The 22636-nt window shown below is 38.1% G+C and overlaps 1 protein-coding gene across 1 annotated transcript in view; it reads right to left on the bottom strand.

The window, feature by feature from the left end:
• The window catches only part of KCNMB2 (potassium calcium-activated channel subfamily M regulatory beta subunit 2), a 30148-nt gene extending 8380 nt beyond the window's left edge, over positions 1-21768 (bottom strand). The window contains exons 1-3 of the mRNA XM_059922029.1: positions 21698-21768; positions 6504-6674; positions 3913-4108 (exon numbers count right to left, since the gene is read on the bottom strand). Coding sequence (XP_059778012.1) covers positions 3913-4108; positions 6504-6674; positions 21698-21753 — 423 coding nt within the window. The 5' untranslated portion in view covers positions 21754-21768. The remainder of the gene's footprint in view (positions 1-3912; positions 4109-6503; positions 6675-21697) is intronic.
• Positions 21769-22636: the final 868 nt, after the last annotated feature.

Below are 22636 nucleotides of genomic sequence, written 5' to 3'. Positions count from 1 at the left end.
ACTGGGCCAGGAAGGTGATCCTGCTGTTTAGTGTTTTCTTTCCCCTGGAAGTGTCTGTTGATTCTAGAAGGGGGCTGAGATCCTAGAAGGTTGGATGGAATTTTTGACAGCCTTGCAGAGCTAGGGGCAGGAATTATCATTAACAACCTATCAAGTGGGGGCCCTGATGACCCCCTATTTCCTTTGGGCTGGGACTGTTAAGGGCTGCATCCTAGGAGTAATGGTCAACCTGAAGAAGATAGGTCCTCAAAGGGACTTAAGTTCAAACTTGAATATCTCAATTTATGTAGTCAGAATAAGGTGATCATGAATGGCACCTAGGGGCCTTGCAGAAGCAAATGGAAATAATTTTTGGAAAAGATGACATCATGACATCAACCTAGGCTTAAAATTGTTTTTATAAATAATTTTGCAGATATGATGTTTGACAACTAATAAAAAATAACCAGACATTACAATGCAACATGAAAACAATTAAGAAAAAAAAAAATAGAACAGGCACATAGGGGCTTCAGATATTGTAGTCATCAAAATAAACTTTAAAATAACTACAATTTTACTTTTATGTTGAAGAATTTAAAAGAGAAGAATTAGAATACTGCAGAAAACTAGAAATTATAAATAAGATCCAAATGGATATTCTAGAAATGAAAAATACAATAAGAGAAATTAAGAACTCAATGGATGGGTTTAACAGATTTGTCAGAGCTGAGGAAAGAACTGTGAATCAGAAGGTAGGTCAATACCTAGAATGAAGCACAGAGAGACAAAAGGAGGGAAAATATTGAATACAAAAGAGACGGGAAGACACACAGGGGATACAATGAGATACCTAACATATAGTTCGTAGGAGTTCAAAAAGGAGATGAGGGAAAGAATGAGAGCAGAGATAATATTTGATGAGATAATGACTGAGAACCTTCTAAAACTGACAAAGAACATCAAGGAAGAGGGAGAGAGGCCCTGGGAACACTAAGCAGGCTAAATAGAAATAAATGTTTACTTTGGCATATAGTAGTTCAACTGTAGAAAACCAAAGAAAATAATCTTTAAAGTAGACCAAAATTACCTTCAAAGAAGTAGCAATTAGACTGAGAGCTGATTTCCAAATAGTAGCAATGCTCACCAGAAGAAAATGGAATGCTTTCAATGTACAGAAATAAAATAACAGCCAACTTAGAATTATATACTCAGTGAATATATACTTTGAGAATGAAAATGAAAATATTTTCAGACAAATGAATGCTTAGAGATTTCTTTAGAGCAGATATTGCACTGAATAATTAAAGAGTGTTCTTCAGGAAGTAGGAAAAAGTGAACCTGGACCAAGGATAAAGGAAGGAATGAAGAATAAGAAAATGGAAAATGATGTGGACACATCTAAATAGATAGCTACTATATACAAAAACAATAATAATATCTTCATGGGCTTAAAGTATATATCGAATAAAAATGATGATAGTATATAACTTGAGAAGAGAATAAATGGAGTTAAAATGTTTTAATATCCTTGATTAGTCAAGATTGCAAGTTGTAATCACTAGTTAAACACTAAAAGAATAGTGACAGAACACATAACTTCCAAGAAAATAGAGGGGAAAATGGGATCATAAAAATAATCCAGTGAAGAAAGGGTGGTATTTTCATACATGGACTTGGACAGATGATTGTCCATGTGAATAAAAAAGAAATCTAGAAACTTGACTCTTGCATAAAAATCAATTCCAGGCAGATTGTACTCTAAATGTGAAAGGAGAAACAATAACATTTCTAGAAGATAATTTGGGAGAATGACTTCATGATCTCAGGGTAGGTGAAGACTTTTTAAACAGACAGCAGGGCAACCAAACGTTTGAAAAAAAGAAAGAAAAGAAAACGAAAGAAAGGAAGAAGAAGAGAAAGAAAGGAAAAAGAAAAAAAGAGAAAAGAGAAAAATATTGACAAGGTTTGGTTGCACTGGAATTAGAGACTTCTTTCATTCAAATACATCATTAAGAGAGTGAAAAGGCCACCTTTCATTTCAGGAGAAGGTATTTGCAACACAACAATTGAGGAAGGTTCATATCTAGATTTAAAGAATTCCTACAATGAATACTAAGAAGAAACCATCCAATAGAATCAATTCAATAGAAAACAAGGGACTTCAACAGACATTATAAAAAAAAAGGATATTCAAAATGCCAATAAATAAATGAAAATGTACTTAATAACATTAGTCACCAGAACTGCAAGGTTCTGATTTCCTGCAGTGCAGGGTATGTTTTATTTCTTTGCTTTCATGGTGGTTATGTGGGGGAATCTCTATAACAAGTGCTTGAGCTGTACTTTTTCATTTCTTGCATGTTTTACAGTTAAAAACAAGGTAAATAAACCAAACAATGACCTAGTATCATACTGACAGCAGACAGAATACTGGTCCTAAAATTTTAACTGAGATTTTCCATGGTAGGTTCAGTCCCAATTTATAGCTTACATACTGCATTCATAGGGTTTATAGCTTACATACTGCATTCATTCATACTGCATTCATAATGTAGTGATAAAATGTCAAAACGAGAAAATGGAAATATGTCCCACTTTTTGATGCCTATTCAATTTTGGCCAATTTCCAATTCCTTGGAGATTTGAGAGTTTTACAGACATTCATCATTACAGGTCAGTTTTGATTTAAAAACTTGACTTCAGGGATCTTGAAAAACGTATACTTTGTGGGAGAACTAAGCTATGTATATTTGTAGAATAGGGTTAGGACTGGTATTGTTTGTGGGTACCACAAACAAAAGGAAATCAGAGCAGACATCGTGTCCTCAGAGATATTTGCAAGAATTCTTTTAAGTTACTGTAACCAAAATGTAAGGTGTGTTTACTTACTTTTTGTTACTATATCACAAAACGAATCCTATGTTCTAGTGTCAAGCTTTGCAGCTACTGCATTTTTTTCAATACATATAATCTGTATCATTTAAGTGCTGATAATTGTAATGAAAAGTTTTTACAAGAAAGGCTAGAGTTGTGAGAATTGCATCCTGGTGACACGAGAGCCAATTGTCCTGTTGGAGAATGGTATCAGGTTGTCTTGGCATATGAAAAGTACTCTGGCCATCTAAATTGCTACCATAAATCCAAAACACAATGTATTTAACTTAAAATTGATAATGGCAGGTTGGTTCTACTGACACTTTACTAGTCATCCCAGACCTTTTAAATGCAAATTTTATGTGCAGCTTTAATACAATACATATTGAGCATCCACCATGTGGACTTGAATATGTTAGTGCTGGAAAATTCAGCCTCTATGAACATAACACATGTGAAGAAATATGCACAGGCACACATACTGTGACCATGGGTAGAAGGTCTCACCTGTGCTCTGCTCAGCACTCTCCATACTCTGTTCTAATCCTCACAGTGAATGACCTTGCAAGATGGTCATTGTTATTAAATTTCTAGAGAAAAGGATACTGAGGCTCAGAGAGCTTAAGTTACATCTCCAAGACCACGGAACGAAGTGACAGTGACCGTGGAAAAGCAAAATATAGTTTTACCCCGTGGTTCCCAGGTATATGACAAATATCTTGTTTTCTTGGCTTGTACAACTCTGACTAAACTGCACATTTGCTTTGAAAGACTAAGTCTATTTGTGTATCAATAAGGATATAATGTTTACCCTTCTAAATGAAAGTAAAGGCTAAATCTTCACTATTCCAAAATGGGGAATGATTTGACCACCACTTGCACAGAAAATAAAGAGAGTCAAGTAGTGTAGTGAGTTCTGTGACTGGATGAGGAAGGGCCTGCTTCCTAGTGGCATTTTCCTTTGAAGTGCTGGCGCAGGGGAACTTGAGAGAGAGAGATGGAACGGTGCGGAGCTGTGTGGGGGTGAACGAGATGCAGTGCGCGTCCAGCTCCTACCTTCTGATTGATTTTCATTGTCTCTTCCGTGTGGTAGAGAAGGAGCTTCTCTCCAGAAGAAGTCAGGTTAACGTACACCTGGAGACAGGGGTACTGAGAGAGTTTCCAGCAGTCCGGACCACAGCTGAAGGAGCAGTTGAATGTTTCCGTGATGGATGCATTCAGCAAGGTGCACTGAGCCTCCTCGGTCCACACACTACACAGAGAGGAGGAGAATAAGCACAAATGCCAAGGGCAAAGAAGGTGTAATCAGAGGTGAACATTTGTCAGCTCCTTGACCTGAAGAATCTTCCAGATCTATAATACAACCTATTTGTTAATGTGTATGTTTTTAAATAGAGCAGCTTTAGGCTAACTATAATATAAACACAGACAAACTTTGCCTGGCATCTGAGAACTTTGTCAATGATTTCCATCAGATATAGTATCATCTTTTCCAATGCTTGATTTAAGTTAGATATTTTTCCTTATCAAATTCACTGGTAAGCATAAGGCAGCATCTTTTTACATCACAACCTGTACTCACCCTGCATTTCTGCATTTTAAGCTGCTTCCTGCCATGCCTTGGTCCTCACCTCGCAATGTCTGCCCAGTTTGTAGGCAGAGGAGGGGTAAGGGAGAAGGGGAGGAGAGATGGTGAAAGGGTGGAGGGGCTTGAGGTCCAATGTGACAGATGAAAAGACAGTGATATATTTCTTTAAGGTCTTTCTAATAAGGGAGAAAAGATAACCCCACCTTTTGATTATACCAAGAGCAATCACTTATTGCATCCCCCTTCACCCTAACTGGTTCTTTACATACATTGTCTTCTTTGTTCTCCCAATAACCCTATAGGTTAGGTACTAATTCCTTTTAAAGCTGAGTGAATTGACAGAGAAATCAAATACATGCAAGGACACACAGCTAGTAAGTGATGGAAATTGTAATTCCATCCAATCCTCTATTTCTCTACTGCCTGGGCTCATTCCATGGTGCTGCCCTTCTTCCCCACAAACAGTGGAAAAGAGGCTGTTGTTATATGCAGATTAATGGGTTCTTATCAGTGCCCTGGGACCTCTCAATTAGAAAGATTAAACAAACAAACAAACCAACCTTCCAGCTGCCCATTGGTCAGCTTTTCATTCTAAAACGTTTATAATTTTATGATCAAGGGTAATATTTGTGATTAGGAAGTAACACACCCAGAATCAATGTTTTGCTTCTGGATATAAGCTGATTACCAGAGTGATCAGAAAACAGTTTCTTTGCAGATTAATAGCCCTTCTTTTTGCTGGACATGTGTTGACAGGGCCCCCTTTCCATGTCCAGTTTCATACTAGAGCCAGGATACTAGCACTGACCCCCTCTGGTGTGGCAATTTGTACTTTCCTGGGACATGAGTGGTCAGATTTTGCTTATACAAGGAGGAAAAAAGTCTTAGATGGTTCTAAGCAGATGTGAGGATCTGAAAGCGGTTTTGGAGTCAGTGAACTCTTGAGGCCTGAGGCATCAGAGCTTTCACTGAGAAGGAGCACAGCTGAAGGCATCACAGAAACAGAGCAGAGCAGCCACAAATGGGAAAGTTGATGCCTTAATTTTAGCAGATTACTGTGTTTCAGCTAAATTTTCCTTCTAAAATGAAAGTATTAATTTAGGTGGGGAAATGAATGCCACAAAATGGTTTGATTCTCTTTTGGACTGAAACCTCAATTTTTCATTTGAAAGGGCCTCGTTTCTTTAAGCTGAAGCACTCTGAGACCTTCCCCATTAGTTATAGCAATGCTGGGCTTTCCTGTGCTCAAAGTGTCCAATTTATGGACAACAGTTAGCTAGAGATACTGTGGAGGTTTATCATGTGGCTTACTCAGGGGGAACGCGCTTGACAACTCAGTATTCAATTGCCTCTCTATCTATTCAGTAAACCTAGGGCAAATATTTAAATAAGAAGGGTTCAAAATCTTTAATTTAAAAAGCTAGTGCATAGTAGTGTTTTTCAACCTATTAGAATCACCTGCGGAACTTTAAAAGATACTGGTGAATGGGTCCCACTCCAGACCTACTAAATCTGACCCTGTGGCATGACTGTGGTGGGGCCTGGGTGTCAGTATTCTTAAAAGTTTCTCAGGAAGTTGAAATGTGTGGTTGAGAACCACTAATGTGTGGGGTGATGGAAGAGCGGGGTGTGGTGGAAAGGAATGCAGGTGGAGAATGGACAGAGGTGTGAAGAGGCAAGAATAGGGATGCTGGAATTAACAGGATGTGGTTTTGAATCTTGGCTCTGCCGAGCACTAAAGCTGTATGACACTGGGCAAATTATATCTATCTTGAGCCTCAGTTTTGCCATTTTTATGAGTATATTCATACTTATAGAATAGTTGTGGGAATTAAAAAAGTAGTGTATGGCAAGCCCCTGGCACATAGTAAGCAGTTTATACATAGAACTATTTTTATCATTATTGTTAGATAACATTATTGACAAATAGTATGTGCCAGGCACTGCTCAAAGTTCTTTTTAGGAAAGAAGGTAAGGAAGAGGACCTCAAGATTGATAAGCTGTGTGGGAGGAGGGAGAAGGGAGACAAAAGACAGTCCCAAGCACCCAGTGGCTTTACCTCTGCATGTATGAGCGCAGGAGTGTGATTCCCAGCAGAAAGTACATCATGATGGAGCACACCATCATGGCCAGTCCCAGGAGAATGGCCCGGTCCTCTCCTGCTTTCAGTGCTGTGACAGTTTTCCTTTTGTCCAGGAGGTCATGGTCCCTGATTTTTTGGTAAATGTTTCTGAGGTTGAACATAACACAGTTTTACTTGAAGTCCACGGTTAATCAACACACCCCTAAAGAGTAAGTCGCTGCTCAGGCCTTCCTAAGGCAGAGAGGCCGAGAGGGGTCCTCCAAACCCGCCTGAGTGCAATTGGATCCCAGCATGTGACTATTGCCTTCCAACACACACGTGCACATGCACGCACACACCCCAACCCTGAGCAGAGACAAGTCTCCCTTCTTTCCTTGGGGCCCATATCTAGCTGTCAATACTTTTGCCTTTTCTCTAAGTCTGAAGAAAGAAAGCAATCCCCTCAGCCCTTAAAATAATGCTTTGGGTTTGTTTTCCTTTGCCAACCCCCAGCTGATCATCATTGATCTTTCTGTACTCTCTGAATACCTAATGGAGCATTAATTCAAATAAATGGCAACATATATCAGGAATCTATCAACTTAATATCTTATTTCCCCTCGGTAGTGATAGAATTTATCCTGGTTAACATTTTTCTCAGGCTTAGGGTTGCTTAGGGCTCTGTTGACTTGAGATTTATAAGAAATGTAGAGGTGTCCAGTGGTGACCCAGACTTCTTTTCCTGTACTGTAAACATTTGAGTGAGTTTACAAAAATGTCAGTCAAATCAAGGCCAGACTCCATAAGTTTGGATAGTTTTATTAGTATTTTTAAAAATTTTTGAGCAGCAACCTACGGTAAGAAAAAAACAGACTGGAGTCAAACTGTCTCCTAGTTCAAAACCTGATTTCATGGCTTACCAGCTGTGTGATCTCTACAACTTCCTCAGCCTTTCTAATTCTCAGTTCCTTGCAAAGTGGAAATAATGTGTAACTACATTGTTACGGTTAAATGAGATGACATAAGTAGATTATCCAGGAGAATGACTGACATGAAGTATTTAATAAATGTTCCCATTTTAAAATGGTGTGGGGAATGCACCTATGGTCAGCTAATCTATGACAAAGGAAGCAAGGATATACAATGGAGAAAAGACAGTCTCTTCAATAAGTGGTGCTGGGAAAACTGGACAGCTACATGTAAAAGAATGAAATTAGATCACTCCCTAACACCATACACAAAAATAAACTCAAAATGGATTAGAGACCTAAATGTAAGACCAGACACTATAAAACTCTTAGAGGAAAACATAGGAAGAACACTCTTTGACATAAATCACAGCAAGAGCTTTTTTGATCCACCTCCTAGAGTAATGGAAATAAAAACAAAAATAAACAAATGAGACCTAGTGAAACTTCAAAGCTTTTGCACAGCAAAGGAAACCATAAACAAGATGAAAAGACAACCCTCAGAATGGGAGAAAATATTTGCAAACGAATCAACGGACAAAGGATTAATCTCCAAAATATATAAACAGCTCATGCAGCTCAATATTAAAAAAAACAACCCAATCCAAAATGGGCAGAAGACCTAAATAGACATTTCTCCAAAGAAGACATACAGATGGCCAAGAAGCACATGAAAACCTGCTCAACATCACTAATTATTAGAGAAATGCAAATCAAAACTACAATGAGGTATCACCTCACACCAGTTAGAATGGGCATCATCAGAAAATCTACAAACAACAAATGCTGGAGAGGGTGTGGAGAAAAGGGAATCCTCTTACACTGTTGGTGGGAATGTAAATTGATACAGCCACTATGGAGAACAGTATGGAGGTTCCTTAAAAAACTAAAAATAGAATTACCATATGATCCAGCAATCCCACTACTGGGCATATACCCAGAGAAAACCATAATTCAAAAAGACACATGCACCCCAGTGTTCATTGCAGCACTGTTTACAATAGCCAGGTCATGGAAACAACCTAAATGTCCATCGACAGATGAATGGATAAAGAAGATGTGGTGCATATATACAATGGAATACTACTCAGCCATAAAAAGGAACGAAATTGGGTCATTTGTTGAGATGTGGATGGATCTAGAGACTGTCATACAGAGTGAAGTAAGTCAGAAAGAGAAAAACAAATATCGTATATTAACTCATGTATGTGGAACCTAGAAAAATGGTACAGATGAACTGGTTTGCAAGGCAGAAATTGAGACACAGATGTAGAGAACAAACGTATGTACACCAAGCGGGGAAAGTGGCAGGGTGGTGGTGGTGGTGTGATGAATTGGGCGATTGGGATTGACATGTACACACTGATGTGTATAAAGTTGACGACTAATAAGAACCTGTTGTATAAAAAAATAAATAAAATAAAATTCAAAAAAATAAAAATAAAAATGGTGTGGGGAGCTACAGCTTTATGACATGGGCATCAGAACATCCCCAAATTGCTGTTCTTCCCCGAAGAATTTCTAAAGGACAGAATGTCAAGGCAGTGAATAGTGTAGAAAGCTTATGAGTGGAGGGTTGGATTTGAAATAAGGTCTGGCAGAGAAGGCAGAAAAGAAGTGAGAAATTTCTGGGGGTGCTGGCTGGTTGGAGAGATATGTGAGAAATATGGGAAGGAAGGCAATGCTCAAGGATTCTGGAAACACAGGCAAGCAAGAAGCCACGGAGAAGGGAGCTTTGGATTGCACGGCTGTGGGAGTGGGGAAGTTGCTGGCTTTTAGGGCTTGGGGACAGAGAGGAGGACACATAGAATGCTGAAAATGGAGAAAGAAGCTCTTATGCTATTTTTATTTTAAGCTTCAGACAAAAAGCCAACATACATGAGACAGACTTCAGATTTTCCTTTTAAATTTTCATCACTAGTCACTCTCGTTGGTTGAAAAAGAACTAGAATCCAGTGTGGAACTTTGCAGAAGAGGAAAGAGGTGCCTGTTATTTGTATAATTGTGTGTATATTCAGGGCTTCTATTCAGCTTCGTGCTCCAGGATGGCCTTACTGGTGTTTATGGCTGGCATACATTCTGGGGCGCTGGTTCATTCTGGACTGGTTGTTAGATATTTTGATTCCCTATAGAAGTGTGAGAACATGTATGTACTTAGTATATTTCCAAAAGGTTTTAAGGAAGACTATATGTTAATCTGGTTATTAGAGTATAAAATTAATGGATTAGTTTGTTATCACTATTACTATTATTTAAAAGTTCTCTTCATGAGGTAGTTTATATAAATCTTACTCTTTCCTTGAGGAGTGGGCCCTTTATAGTAGGAGAATCATAGCTAAATAGAGGCCTTTGTTCCTCATCTTTTCATGACCGTGTCCTTCCTGCCTCTTTCCCACCAGCACTCACTCATGGCCACTCATTCTCCTCATGGCCAGAAGCTCTGAGAGCCCATCTTTTTTATTACTCTCCAGCTCCCAAGCCCAGTGCCTCTGGACTAGCTAGCTGGCTGGCCAGCTTGCAGGCTTTTGACTTCCTCAGGCTAACCACCACCCATCCTCTAAGTTTCCCCATTCTTTTGTGAGATTTTCTTTGGAAAATGTAGGATTTATATCAAAGCTCTTAAACTTGATCCTCTATGAACCTGAATGAAAAAAAAAAAAAAATCAGTGCCCATTCAGTTAAAGCCAGACTTCTGAAGCAAGAAGAGACAGGCTGAGTCTGAGTGGCTTCAAAGGCCTGCTGTAAAATAATCATCTTTTGTTACTTTCCTGTTGTTATTTATCAAAATGTATTTAATTCTAATGGCTGCATTGAGATGTGGATTTCCTGCAGGTGGAAGCCAGCAAGGAGGGAGCAATAGTCTCAGGTCCAGAGTAGTAGGCTGTCACACTGCATCACTTACATCAGTCTATACCCATAAAAGAGATGCAGTGTAATCAGTCAGTTATGTTACTAGAACAAGAAGAGTACAAAAATGATTCAAATGGGTAATTTAAAAACAAATCACAATTTGGAAATGGTTAACAAATGTTCTTCACGTGCTCTGGGATGTGTAGAGAAGAGGGAAAATGATTGGTTTCCACGCAGGCTAAACACATCTGGGAAATCAGGATATTACTCAGCAAAATGAAAGTGGATGAGTGAGGTGGGACATACTCATGAAATTCATCAATAAGTGATAATTGAATTAATGGATAAGTTAAGGAATGAATGAATAATTTGGAGGAATAAAGATTCAGTTAAAGTCTACAAACTTATTTTGAATGCTGGTAACCTCTAGTTATTGTATGTGGCCCCTACCCAACAGGAAGACCAACATGAAAACAAAATATCAATGTAGGGTAGTAAATTCAATGATGGAGCCATTCACAGCATGAGTATAGAATAGGAGTAATTTTCCCAGCCTGAGGGAACAGGACAGGGAGCAAGGATTAAGGTTAGGGAAGGCATCCTGGAGGAGAAATGCCTTAAACAGAATCTTCAAGATTGAATCCAAGTTAACCAAATGAGACAGGGAATCAAGGGCATTTCAGACAGAAGGAATCACATGAACAAAGGATGGAGATTTGCAACTACATGCTGACTGTCAGAAACTACACAAATTTTATTATTACTCGGATGAGTGTGGGACAGGGGAAATGGGGCAGATGAGTTTGGAGAGGTAGTAGGTTATAAAGAGTTTTTGTAAGTCATTTAAGGAACTTGGCCTTTATCCCGTAGTTAATGGGAAGGTGGCAGAGGGTGACATGATCAGAACTGAGTTTCAGAATGATCACTCTGGCTTCAGGGTGGAGATTAGATTAACGATGGAACCAGACTTAAATCAGAAAGAAGAATTAGGGGATTGTTACTATAGTGTTGGCAAAGGATGATGAGGGCTGGATCTAGGATCGAGGTAGGATAGATGGAGAGTAAAGGATGTATGGAGAAATATTTAGGAGATAAAACTTCAGGATTTGGTGACTCATAGAATATAGGGGATGATGAGAAAGTGAGAAAAAGGATATAGTTTAGATTTACGCCCAAGAACTTAACTTGGACGACTGGGGAAATAGTAGAAGGTGTTAAAGCAGGGGTCCTTATTTTGCTATTCTTCAAGGTTCCAAAGAGGGTGTTTTTGCTGCCCTGGCTAAGAAGGGAGAGGCTGATTGTTCATTTATAGATTCTCTCCCCCACAAACGTAGTGTCCTGAGCTCAGGTGAGGATTGACTAATCTGATTGGTGAGATAGGCCAGAGATAGGCCTGACAGTCAGAGGCCCTGTCTACGTTTTGGGTGAGACTGAAGATCACTGTTTATGAGTGGCACAATTTTTTTCTCATCCTTTTGGACTTACCTTTGTTCAGGCCTGGTGTGCCTTGGCCTCGCTATCTCTATGTAGTAAGCCCCAGGTGGCGAAGGGAGTGTCTATAGCCTGAGACTAAGTGGATTAGTGAGGTGCCCCTCCCATGCCAAGTTGTCTTCAAAGCCGGGGGAATGAGCATGATGCTATATTTTGGGCCTCAGGCCTAAACATCATCCTTCAAACTAGGAAGCCTTGTACTTTGGGGGTTACTCTGCCACTACTAACAGAGTGGACAGTTCATCTCTTTTTGGCTCTTTGTGTCTATTCTCTGTGGAATCTTCTTAAAAGGGGTAGGGGGAGAAATAAGGGAATGAAGGCTGGAATAGTTCATTGAAGTAGAGCTCTCAGGAGGAATAATGACTCTGGGGCATGACTACAAAATAAGTTTCGAATATGGGGGATATTCAACCGTAGGTATAGAGCAGGAATTTGGATTTATAAGTCTGAAGCAGATCTAGCCTTGGTGTATACTGGCGAAGCAGTATGTTTAAGCTCTGTTGGAGCAGCTGTGGCTTCATGGTTCATGGTGAACCATGAATCAATATGGTGGATACAAATCAGCATTTATACATGTTGGCAATAACAAATAGTACGTATGTGCAGTCTTTTCTACATATACAGGGAGCATTCTGCCCAAATCCTTTTGAAGAATGTGAGTTATTAATAAAACTACAAGGCAAATTGAAGTATAACAAAATATTTTGTATAAAAAATTTTAATTGTCCTATAAAGCTTTATATTTACCTCAAGCCATAGTCAACACAATACAATTTTATTTCAAACTCCATATTTGGATAGTTTCTTAAAGTTTGATAGTAGTCCTATCGTTCATAAGCAAATTATTTATGAGGCTGTACATATACAAACATGGATATAAAGAGTAAAATGTGCAAGAAAAAAATTTTTCCTTGGGCTTCACTCATTTAAATTCAGATTCCCTTGGTATTTAGCCTGCAGGAAGAAAACTATTCATGTTAAGGCAGGGTAAATGTCATTTATTAATTCATTTGTTTATTCATTTGTCAACATTTTAAAGTCTTCATAAGATGAAACATACTGTGCCAAGTTCTGGGGAGTACAAAGTGAATAAGACATGCATGTCCTGAGGGAGCTGGGTGAGATACCAATCATTACAGTGTATTGTAAGGAGACTTATTGTAATGAGTACAGAAAGGAAGCAAGTCAATATGCTGGGGGCTGATTTGCCAAAGGTTCAGTTACTGAATGGCTAATGCACCATGATTAGCCAATTTGCCAATTTATTGAAGAATCACTTTGCCAGATGAATAATTTGCCCACTTAATCACAGATTTAACAAAGACTTATTTTAAGGAGCATTGTTTTAAGTATAGTAAATTGATATGAATGTATTGTCTTATGACTATTTTAAGATGATATTTTAAAAATACATTCAATTATATTCTTCATATGAATATGTTCTTTTTAGCAGTATTTTAAGATCTGTTTGTTTTTTTTTTTTTAAAGCTAAGTAAGTTTCTGAGGGAGGTTTAGTCTCTTTATAAATATATTCTTATGAATATATTCATAGATATATATTTTTTGAATATGTGTATGAATATATTCTTCTAATAGATATAGTAAAAATGTAGCATTTCATATGGGAGCCTTTCCATTTATAATGATTTTTTTCAAGTCCTTTTTTGTTTTAAATTATTTATTTATTTATTTATTTATTTATTTATTTATTTATTTATTGGCTGTGTTGGGTCTTCGTTTCTGTGCGAGGGCTTTCTCCAGTTGCGGCAAGCGGGGGCCACTCTTCATTGCGGTGCGCGGGCCTCACTATCATGGCCTTTCGTTGCGGAGCACAGGCTCCAGACGCGCAGGCTCAGTAATTGTGGCTCACGGGCCCAGTTGCTCCGCAGCATGTGGGATCTTCACAGACCAGGGCTCGAACCCGTGTCCCCTCCATTAGCAGGCAGATTCTCAACCACTGCGCCACCAGGGAAGCCCTCAAGTTCTTTTTAGAGTTATTTGCTGTTTTGCTAACATTTTAGCATCACTGAGATTCTTGTGCAAATTTCATGACTTTGATAGATTTGGCAACTTTATCAATTAACCAAAATTTGTTTCTTTTAACTGTTCATAAGATTATGGTAATTGATTTTGGGTGGGAATTTTTAACAGCTTTTTGAAGTTTCTGCTAAGTTTTATTTGAACAGTTTTATTTTGTCCTTATAACAAAATGTTGAATTTGTCTTTGCTCTTGTCCTGTTATTGGAACAGGAGGGATCTGGACAACGTTGGTGGGGCCCTCTGCTGGGGGAAAGTTGAAGAGCAGAACCAGCACAATGCAGCCTGGCCTGCTGATCCTAGAGAGGGGGAAACCCAGGGGCAGAGAGGAGAGGAAACAAAGAATGGAGAGAGCAGCAGGGCATGGCTGGGTTGGGAAGGGGAGGAAGACCTGAGAACAGGGGACCCTGAAGACAGAGGGTGTCTGGAGCACAGGGAGGGAAAGACAGAGGGGCAGAGAGATAGAGGGACAATGGCTGCAGAGACTGAGAGGCAGAGGAGGAGAGTCTCAAGGCCCCACATCTGGGTCCCCTGCAGTCTTTTTGGTTCCTACTAACCCATAGAACTATGAGGGTGACAATGATTATACAAAGTGTTTGGTAAGTAACTAAATTTGATAAATTCACCAAAAAGATCAACTGGCAAATGGATTAGTGTTTGGCAATTTGGCTTCAGGCAAATTGGCTATCACTGTATTGGACATTCCTTGAACTGGGCATTCAGTAGATTGGTGATGGATAACTTGACTCAGGACTTGATTTATGAACATGAATGTTTTAATTCATGTTTAATTAAACCAAGGTGGCCATAACAGTTTAAGTGGTGATGGTTAAAGGATTCAGTAATAGACTGAGTTAAATCTCTAATGAGCAAACAGTTGATAAGGGGAATAGGGTAGCTGAGAGTGGTTGGATTCCAGGATCCAGTGAGTGGGGGATGGCAGGTAATGAGCTGGTTAGATAGGCAGGGGTCAGAGATAAAGGGTGCTGTATGTCTTCTGAGGAGCCACTAAAAGAATTTAAGCAAGAAAGTGATATAATTAGCTTTGTACTTTAGAAAGATCACTCACGTTAGTGTGGTTGGCTGTTTGGAATGGTTTGTACCTGGAGGCTAAGAGACTGATGCTGAAACTCTCCCAGCATTTCAGGTGTTAAAGAGGGGTTGAAAAAAAAGCAGTGGTAGAGGAGATGAAAATTTAGATATGGGCATCATTTGTGTCCAGAAGTAACTATGAACACTGTGGGTTTTAATGAGACTCCCTAGGTAGTCAGAGAAACAAAACTCAGCGAGGGTACTAGAACTCGGAAAGGGCAAGAAGACAGATCTGCAAAGGGTCCCAAAGCAGTCAGAGAGGTGAGGGGCACTGGCAGGTGCAGGAAAGAGGAGGGAAGGTGTGAATAAAGAATTATGTATACTTGCCATAACTTGGGGAGGCCCTTCAGAAACCTAACCATAGGAACCATAATACTTAACATACTAAATATTTATATTTATGCCTCTCTGGCCCAGTGAATATTGAGTGGCTCAGGAGTTAGAGCCAGACCGCATTCATCTTTGTAGGTCCAGTCTCTTGCATTTATTAGGCTCACAAAGTATGTTCCTTTATGTGAGCTAGAAATGGCTTCAATATTGAGCCTCCCTACACTGAGGCAGCCGGTAGGGAGGCTCAATGGCCAAGTGAAACCAAGTAAATCAGAGAACCATGGCTAGAACAAACTCCTGGCTTCTCTCTTCCTATCAGTGCCCATTGTACTCTACCACTAATACATTTAGTATTCCTTCTAGAAAAATTTCAAGCTTTTCTGGCACTGAGAGCTCTAGTTTCCAGACTTCAAGGAAAAGTGCCTTCTCTTAGATCCTACAAAGTGAATCTGTGGGGCAATGGATTGCTGAATGCCAGCTGAGTTGAAACAGGCAGAGTTGCTATGTATCTTTGCCCCAGGAGCACTCAACTCATTATCTCATATGGCAGAGCTGAGAGTGGCATGGATTAAAACAGCCACTGTTCTGCCTTCCGCCCACCAAAGTCGTCTATGTTTTTTGAGATGTATGTACATCCTCACCTTCTATTAGTTCTATTAGATAGAACTAAATAATCTTAAATGTTTATATTAGTTAGGAAGAAAGCCTGAAAATTAATGTGCTAGGCATCCAACGTAAGGAGTTACGAAAAGATTAATAGAATATATTAAAAGAAAGTGTAAGGAAGGAAATAGTAAACATGAGTAGAAATAAATGGAATAAAAGATGTACTGTATTAAAGAATCAATGAGATCAAAGATTAGTTTTTTGAAAAGACTAATGAAATAGACAAACCTCTGATGAGACTGATTAAGAAAAACTAGAGAAGACTCAAATAAATATCAGGAATTTAAAAACCATAAGTACAGATACAGTTAGATTAGAAAGATAATAGAAGATATTAGAAACAACTTTATAGCAAGACATTTAAAAACTTTGATATATGATTTACTTAAATATATAGCAAATTCTTACAAATGTATGGCTTATTGAAACTGCTTTGAAATAACTAGAAAATCTAAATAGTTCTAAATTATTAAAAATTGAATCATCAATTTAAAATATCCTCATAATGGAAATACCAGGCTCTGATTATTTATAGGTAAGTTCTACCTAGAGTATACAAATAATTTGGAGGATCATATTCAGGAAAAGACTTGGTGACATAAAGATGCAAATTTACCACAAATTAATTAATAGCTTTCATAAAATTCCAGTAAAAATCACAAGAGCTTTTTTGGGAAGTGGGGTAGGCATGACTGGACAAGCTGATTCTAAAGTAGTTATGGGAGTGCAAACATCTAAGGATAGCAAATACAATCCTGATTACAAAAGAACAAGGTGGGCAACTTTTATACCAGACATCATGATGCATTATAATGCTAAAGTTTGTAAGCTCAGGGTTGGTGTTTGTCTGAGGTAGACAAAATTGACCAGTGGGACAGAGTAGAGATCCAGAAACATCCATGTGTATGTGGAAACCTAATATATGATACATGTGTACTTTTAGATCATTGAGGAAAGGACAAACTATCCAACAAAAGGTGCTCTACAGTTGGTTATCTATACAGAAAAAAATAGATGCCTAGTTCACACCACACACAAAAGTAAACTTCAGATGATTAAGGACTTAATTGTGAAAGGCAAACCTACAAAATATTAACTGTACCAGAGCATACCCTTTTGAACTTGGGATAGGAAAGGATTTCAAAATGTTGAAAAATTGCCGAGAACACATTAAAATTAAGACCATGTTTATGAAAAGACATCATAAAGAAAGTGAAAATACAAGTAAACTGGGAGAAGCTGTTTGCACACAATAGACAGAAAAAGGGTTAATAGAGACTTTTATAAAAGTTTTTAATAGTTTATATAGCATTTTAAATTGTTGCTGCAGGAGGGTTGGTGTATTTGGTCTACTGTACTGTCAGAAAAGGAAGTCTCATTGTTATTTCTCTCCTCCATCTCTTTCCCCTCTCCTGGAACTCTTATCATTCACATGTAACTTTCTGATCCTTCCTCTTAAGATTTCCATCTCTTTGTAATTTTCCTCTGGATTTTGAGATATTTCTTTCACTTTATCTTCCAGTTCTCTCATTTTGTTTTCAGCCATTCTCAATGGTTACCTTTCTATCTTCTATTAAATTTTTTAAATGAAAGAAAACAGACTTTTATAAAGAATTCCTACAAGTCAATAAGAAAAAGACAAAAATCCAATTAAAAATGGGCCACATGTTAGAACAGGCACTTTACAGAAAAGGACTAGGGACGTAGACTCAATCTTATTACTAATCTGAAAAATGGGAATTGAAAGCACAATACCCTCTGGACTGATGAAAATTAAAACCCCTAAAACTCTAGAGCAATGGAATCATACCTACAGCTGCTTTGGAAAGCAATGGCATTGCCTGGTGAAGTGGGAGCTGTGCATACTTTTGAATCAACAATTCCCAAGTTAGGTGTAAAACCTAAGAAATGTTTGTACGTATGTACAAGGAGACATGAACAAAAAGTATTATAGCAGCATTGTCAGTACAAAAAGAACTGGAAATAACGCCAATGTCTATGAGAAGCAGACTGGATGAATAAATGGTGGTATATTCATATAATGGCGTACTACACAGCAAACGAAATAAGCTACAGCTAGTCACATCAGCATTGATAAATCATGGGACCATGTTTGGTGAAAACAGCGAGTTGCAGAACAATTCATATGGTATGATTCAATTTATTTAAAGTCTCCAAACATTTAGAAGTAAACAATGTATTGTTTAAGCATTCAGATGTGACAAACTCATGAAGAAAAGCAAGGGAATGATAAACAGGAGGGTGGTTATCTCTGGGTGGGGGCAGGGATAAGGAGGGGGACGCTCTTAGGGAAGCGCCCTCAAGGGCTTCAAAAATTCTGATCGTTTTAGTTTTTAAGCTTAATGAAGGGTACTCAGATGTTTATTATATCATCATTCTCTGTATGTTAACATGTGATAAATGTTCCTTTATACCAATTCAATATTTAATATAAACAATCCAAAGAATATTTGATAAACACTCAGAGGTAATGTCCTTGGCTAATAACCTCTCTCTTTAATTTTTAAATTAGTTATTGCTGCTCTTGTTTTATTTTGCCTCCTGTGATTTAGAGATTAACGTTGGCTCACCTAACAAAGAAATTTGTTCAGAGAAGAAAAAGTATTCCTTCACATTGCTGGGCACGTGGAATGGAGGATAAGGATAGAAACCAGTGTTTTGCATATAGCAGATGATCAGAAAAAGGACTGGCTTTGAATTAAAATAATGAAAAAAATGTAAAGTTGACTTCAACTTCCCTCGAGCCATAAAAATTAGGTTTCAGAATTTTCAGTGGACTTTTACTTCTACTTAGTCGCTCTGCCTGTCTATAAGCTTATTTCTTGATGTTGCATCTCTTGAGGAATCCTAGGGAAGCTGACATCCTGACAAGTTTGTCTCTGGTCTCAGAGTAAGGCAATGTGGAGTGGAGCCAAGGGTTTTTGGCTGCCTGGCCTCTGGGATTGCCCGGGGAACACAGTTGGAGAAGCTGAACACACAGAGGCCAGGTTTGTAGAATAAGAAACTGAGGGTGGAACAATTACCAGCAGTTCTGGGCAGTGCTTCCAGACAACCTAGTTAATTTATTTGCAAATAATTAACTTGAGGACCTTAATTATCTAGATTTATTATCAACCATCATTACTTTCCTTATCGCCATGATTACTGCCACCAAGAGTGTTAAGCAGAGCAATAGCTGATATTTAAAGTCAGTTTTAAAATCTGAGCCTTGTTCTACAAGAGTCTGTGAATTAGGCGGTGAAGACAGAGATGTGGTTAAGAAAGAGGTACAGGCAAATGAACCAACATCAAACTAAGGATACTGGCTTAGTGTCAGATTCTATTGCTGTATTCTTTGCCTGTTTTTCCATTTGTCTTTGACTTTGTAGGCCAAAGTCATGCAGATTGATTTCATAAGCCTTGGCATCCCCATCCCATAAATAAAACTTGCTGAAAATGATTTATTTAGAGTCAATATTTTAATTATTTTAAACCCCATAGTTACTGAAATCATGCTTTGAAAATAAAAACATGAAAGTAGTAATTTAAGAGTTTTATAGAGTCTTACTGGTGTAGGATATGAAGCTAATTATTTGTTCCTTTTAATGCCACAAATATTGCCAATATATCGTATTCACATATTTATTATCTCCTGTGATATACAATTTTCAACTCTATTTTATCATAGTTTCCCCCTGTGGGCTTGGTTGTTCACTGCTGCTCCAAATATCTCACGTTTGACAAGGGCCTATGTAAGCCATGGGGTGCGGGGGAGAGAGTACAACCTTGGGTTTAAATCTTGATTCAATCAGTGGCTAGTTGTTGCACCCTTGGAAGTTACTTAAACTCTCTAAGCCTCAGCTTTCCCAACTGTAAAATGGGCATAATAATCCTTATCTTACAAATTAGAAGAGAACAGTTTATGAAAACATGCAGTGCAGAGTAATTGCTTCTTAAATGTTAATCCTTTTGTATGTAAAAAATTTATATATATAGAAAAATGTATTTAATTAAATTACTCATTGAGAATAAATAGAAGTTGAAACAAATACATCATGCTTCACCTGCTCTGATGAAACCTTCAAAATCTAAGGAGGACTGGCCATTGACAGTCACACTATTCCTGTAGGGCAACAAAATCTCTGCCTTTCTGCACCATCAATGGTAGTGACCTTTTTTTTTTTTTTTAAAGAAATGAGGAAATTTCATACAAAATATGGAATTTAAAAATGACACAAAATTTCAGTCTTATAGTAAAGCTCTTGCTGAAAGATGATTCAACTTAGTTGCTTGAAAGCAAATGAAAAGTAACTTGATTAAGCATTGAGAAAAAGCATGTGAAAACCTAGAGATGAACAAAGACAGTAAATTTTCAGTTGATCTGCTTGTGTCATGATGAGTACCAAGACTTTGTTCAAACACTAGTTGCCTTCTGAGCTGTAATTTTACTTAAACAACATATCATTATTTTTTCCATAGTTAAGATAATATAACATATTACAAAGCATTTGGAAAATGCAGGAGTAAAAAGCATACTTTTCCTTCCACGCCTTTTCCTATGTATATATTTTTTTTGTGGCTGCAATTATAGTATGTATGCACTTTTCCAACTTGATTTGTCAGTTAATATTATGCCAAAACATTTTTAACTGCTAAGTGATATATTACAGTCCATGATTTATTTAACAGATTTTCTATTGTGAATGTTAAAGTTGCTTCCAAATTTTTGCTGTAACATGTAATTATTGTGAAGAACAATTTTGCCTTCAGAATTTTTAAAGGATTTTATCTGTAGGGAAATACAGATTTTTAAAAGGAAAAATAGAAGTACCAGCTGTAAAATTTACACTCAAGTAAACCTCCCTCAGGTCCTTCTTCTTGTGCCCAACACCATTTATCAATCCTGATTTCTGTCAGATTCTGCAGGCAGGTGAGCCTTGCCTAAGCTGCAATATGTTGGTATAGGCAGTTGTGTTTAAAATTTAGCTTCATCAAATCCAAATAATAGTATCAGGTCAATAAGAAAGAGAGAGATGCAGAAGAAAAAAAGAAAGAGAAACCAAATGTTAAAAATGGCCAGAGAATTTTATGAATGTATTTACTCCCAAGTTGGAGGGCTGGGTTGAGCTGCATAATTGTCATTTTGTCTTTCATTATCACTGCTTTTGCCCTTTAATTTTTTTTCTTATTCCCCCATTTCTCCCTGACCCCAGGCTATTCTTCCAAGGAGTTTGAGGGCTCCATGGACTTCTCTATCCTTTTTTCATTCTTTCTTAGTTTTTGCTTTCCTTCCCTTCCATATGTCCACTGCCTTGAAATGCAATTTTCATCGTTTCAGTTCAGCATTTATTGAGCACTTACTGTGTGCCAGGTATGGTGGTAGGAGGTGAAAATTCAGGGGAGAGTAAAACACAAATTCTGTGCTGGTCAAGAGGATAGTGGGAGGTTCTGATTGGATGGATATCTGAAGGCAGAGGTGGAGTTAGCTAAGTGACCAGTGTGTGTATATGTGCATGTGTAAAGGGCATTTCTGACAGGGAACAGCCTTTGTAAAGCTACGTGGTAGGAGTGAGCAAGGAGAATGCAAGGAGGAGGACAGCCAAAGTGTCTAAAACCCTATTCCCTCAATGTAGAGCCCATCCCACATTAACACTTGCAAAATATAAAGCTCAGTTGCCTAATGCTTTCTCTTTGGCATACTCTCTGGGTATTCAGGTTAAATGATTCTGAAAAGCCTCCAGAGTCCCAGTGATTTACCTTTTCTCATCATGTCTGTAAGATGAAGAGGTCCGGCCACTGGTCCATATAAACATCTTAGAGGATGTTGGTCCAGGGGCTCCTTTCCTTATGGTGGAAGTCCTGGAAGAATGGTGAAAAGACCTAGAAGAGGTACACACTGAAGTTAAATCCAGTACTTAAAGTTTGGGGAACTGTGTATCAGTAGCAACCAGTAACTCATGTTAAATAAGACCAGGTTTCTGTTGCTGTAGGGCAGTTGTTCTCAACCCTGGCTGCACATTAAAATCAACTGGGAATCTTTTAAAAAGCACTGAAGCCTGGGTCCCTCCCTCAGAAATGTGCATTCAATTTTTTTTAAAGCCTCCTAGTTGTTTCTAATGCACTGCTAGGATTAAGAGCCACTGCCTTAGGGAAACACAGTTTTCTAATTGATGTTATTACCATATTCCCTCTAAGATGTCTCCTCCAAAAATATAATTTGGTACAGTTTATTATTCTGTATTTTTCCAAAATTTTGGTTCAGGTTTGGTTCTATTTTTGTTCTATTTCTCTGTTCCTCTTCAAACTGTTTTCCTTGATGCTGACAGATGTGACATCTTACTGACGAGAGATCATCTTTTAAATGTGTTCAATTGTTGCCAAATCTGTAGGTTCATCCCTTGGCAGTTGAGTCTCGGAGAAAATCATGGCAGCAGCGGCAGCAGTATTCTCTGGCTCCTAATGGCCAGGTTTATAGGATCCAGAGTCAAGATACTAGAGGACTGTTGTATTCTTTCGGTCATGACTTGGCTTGGGGATTAGTTCTGTCATCTTGAAGTTATAAATATGAAATATCATAGAAATCTTAATTACATATAAAAGTTAAAATGATATTTAACAAATAGAACAAAGGAAGGAAGAAAGGTGATTCCTTCATGGATGCATAGTCACTCGTGGCTTTCCTTTTGGTTGAGCACA

The sequence above is a fragment of the Balaenoptera ricei genome, chromosome 4, assembly GCF_028023285.1.
Source record: "Balaenoptera ricei isolate mBalRic1 chromosome 4, mBalRic1.hap2, whole genome shotgun sequence".
NCBI classification, from domain to species: Eukaryota; Metazoa; Chordata; class Mammalia; order Artiodactyla; family Balaenopteridae; genus Balaenoptera; species Balaenoptera ricei.
This window is presented reverse-complemented; position numbering and strand designations above follow the sequence as displayed.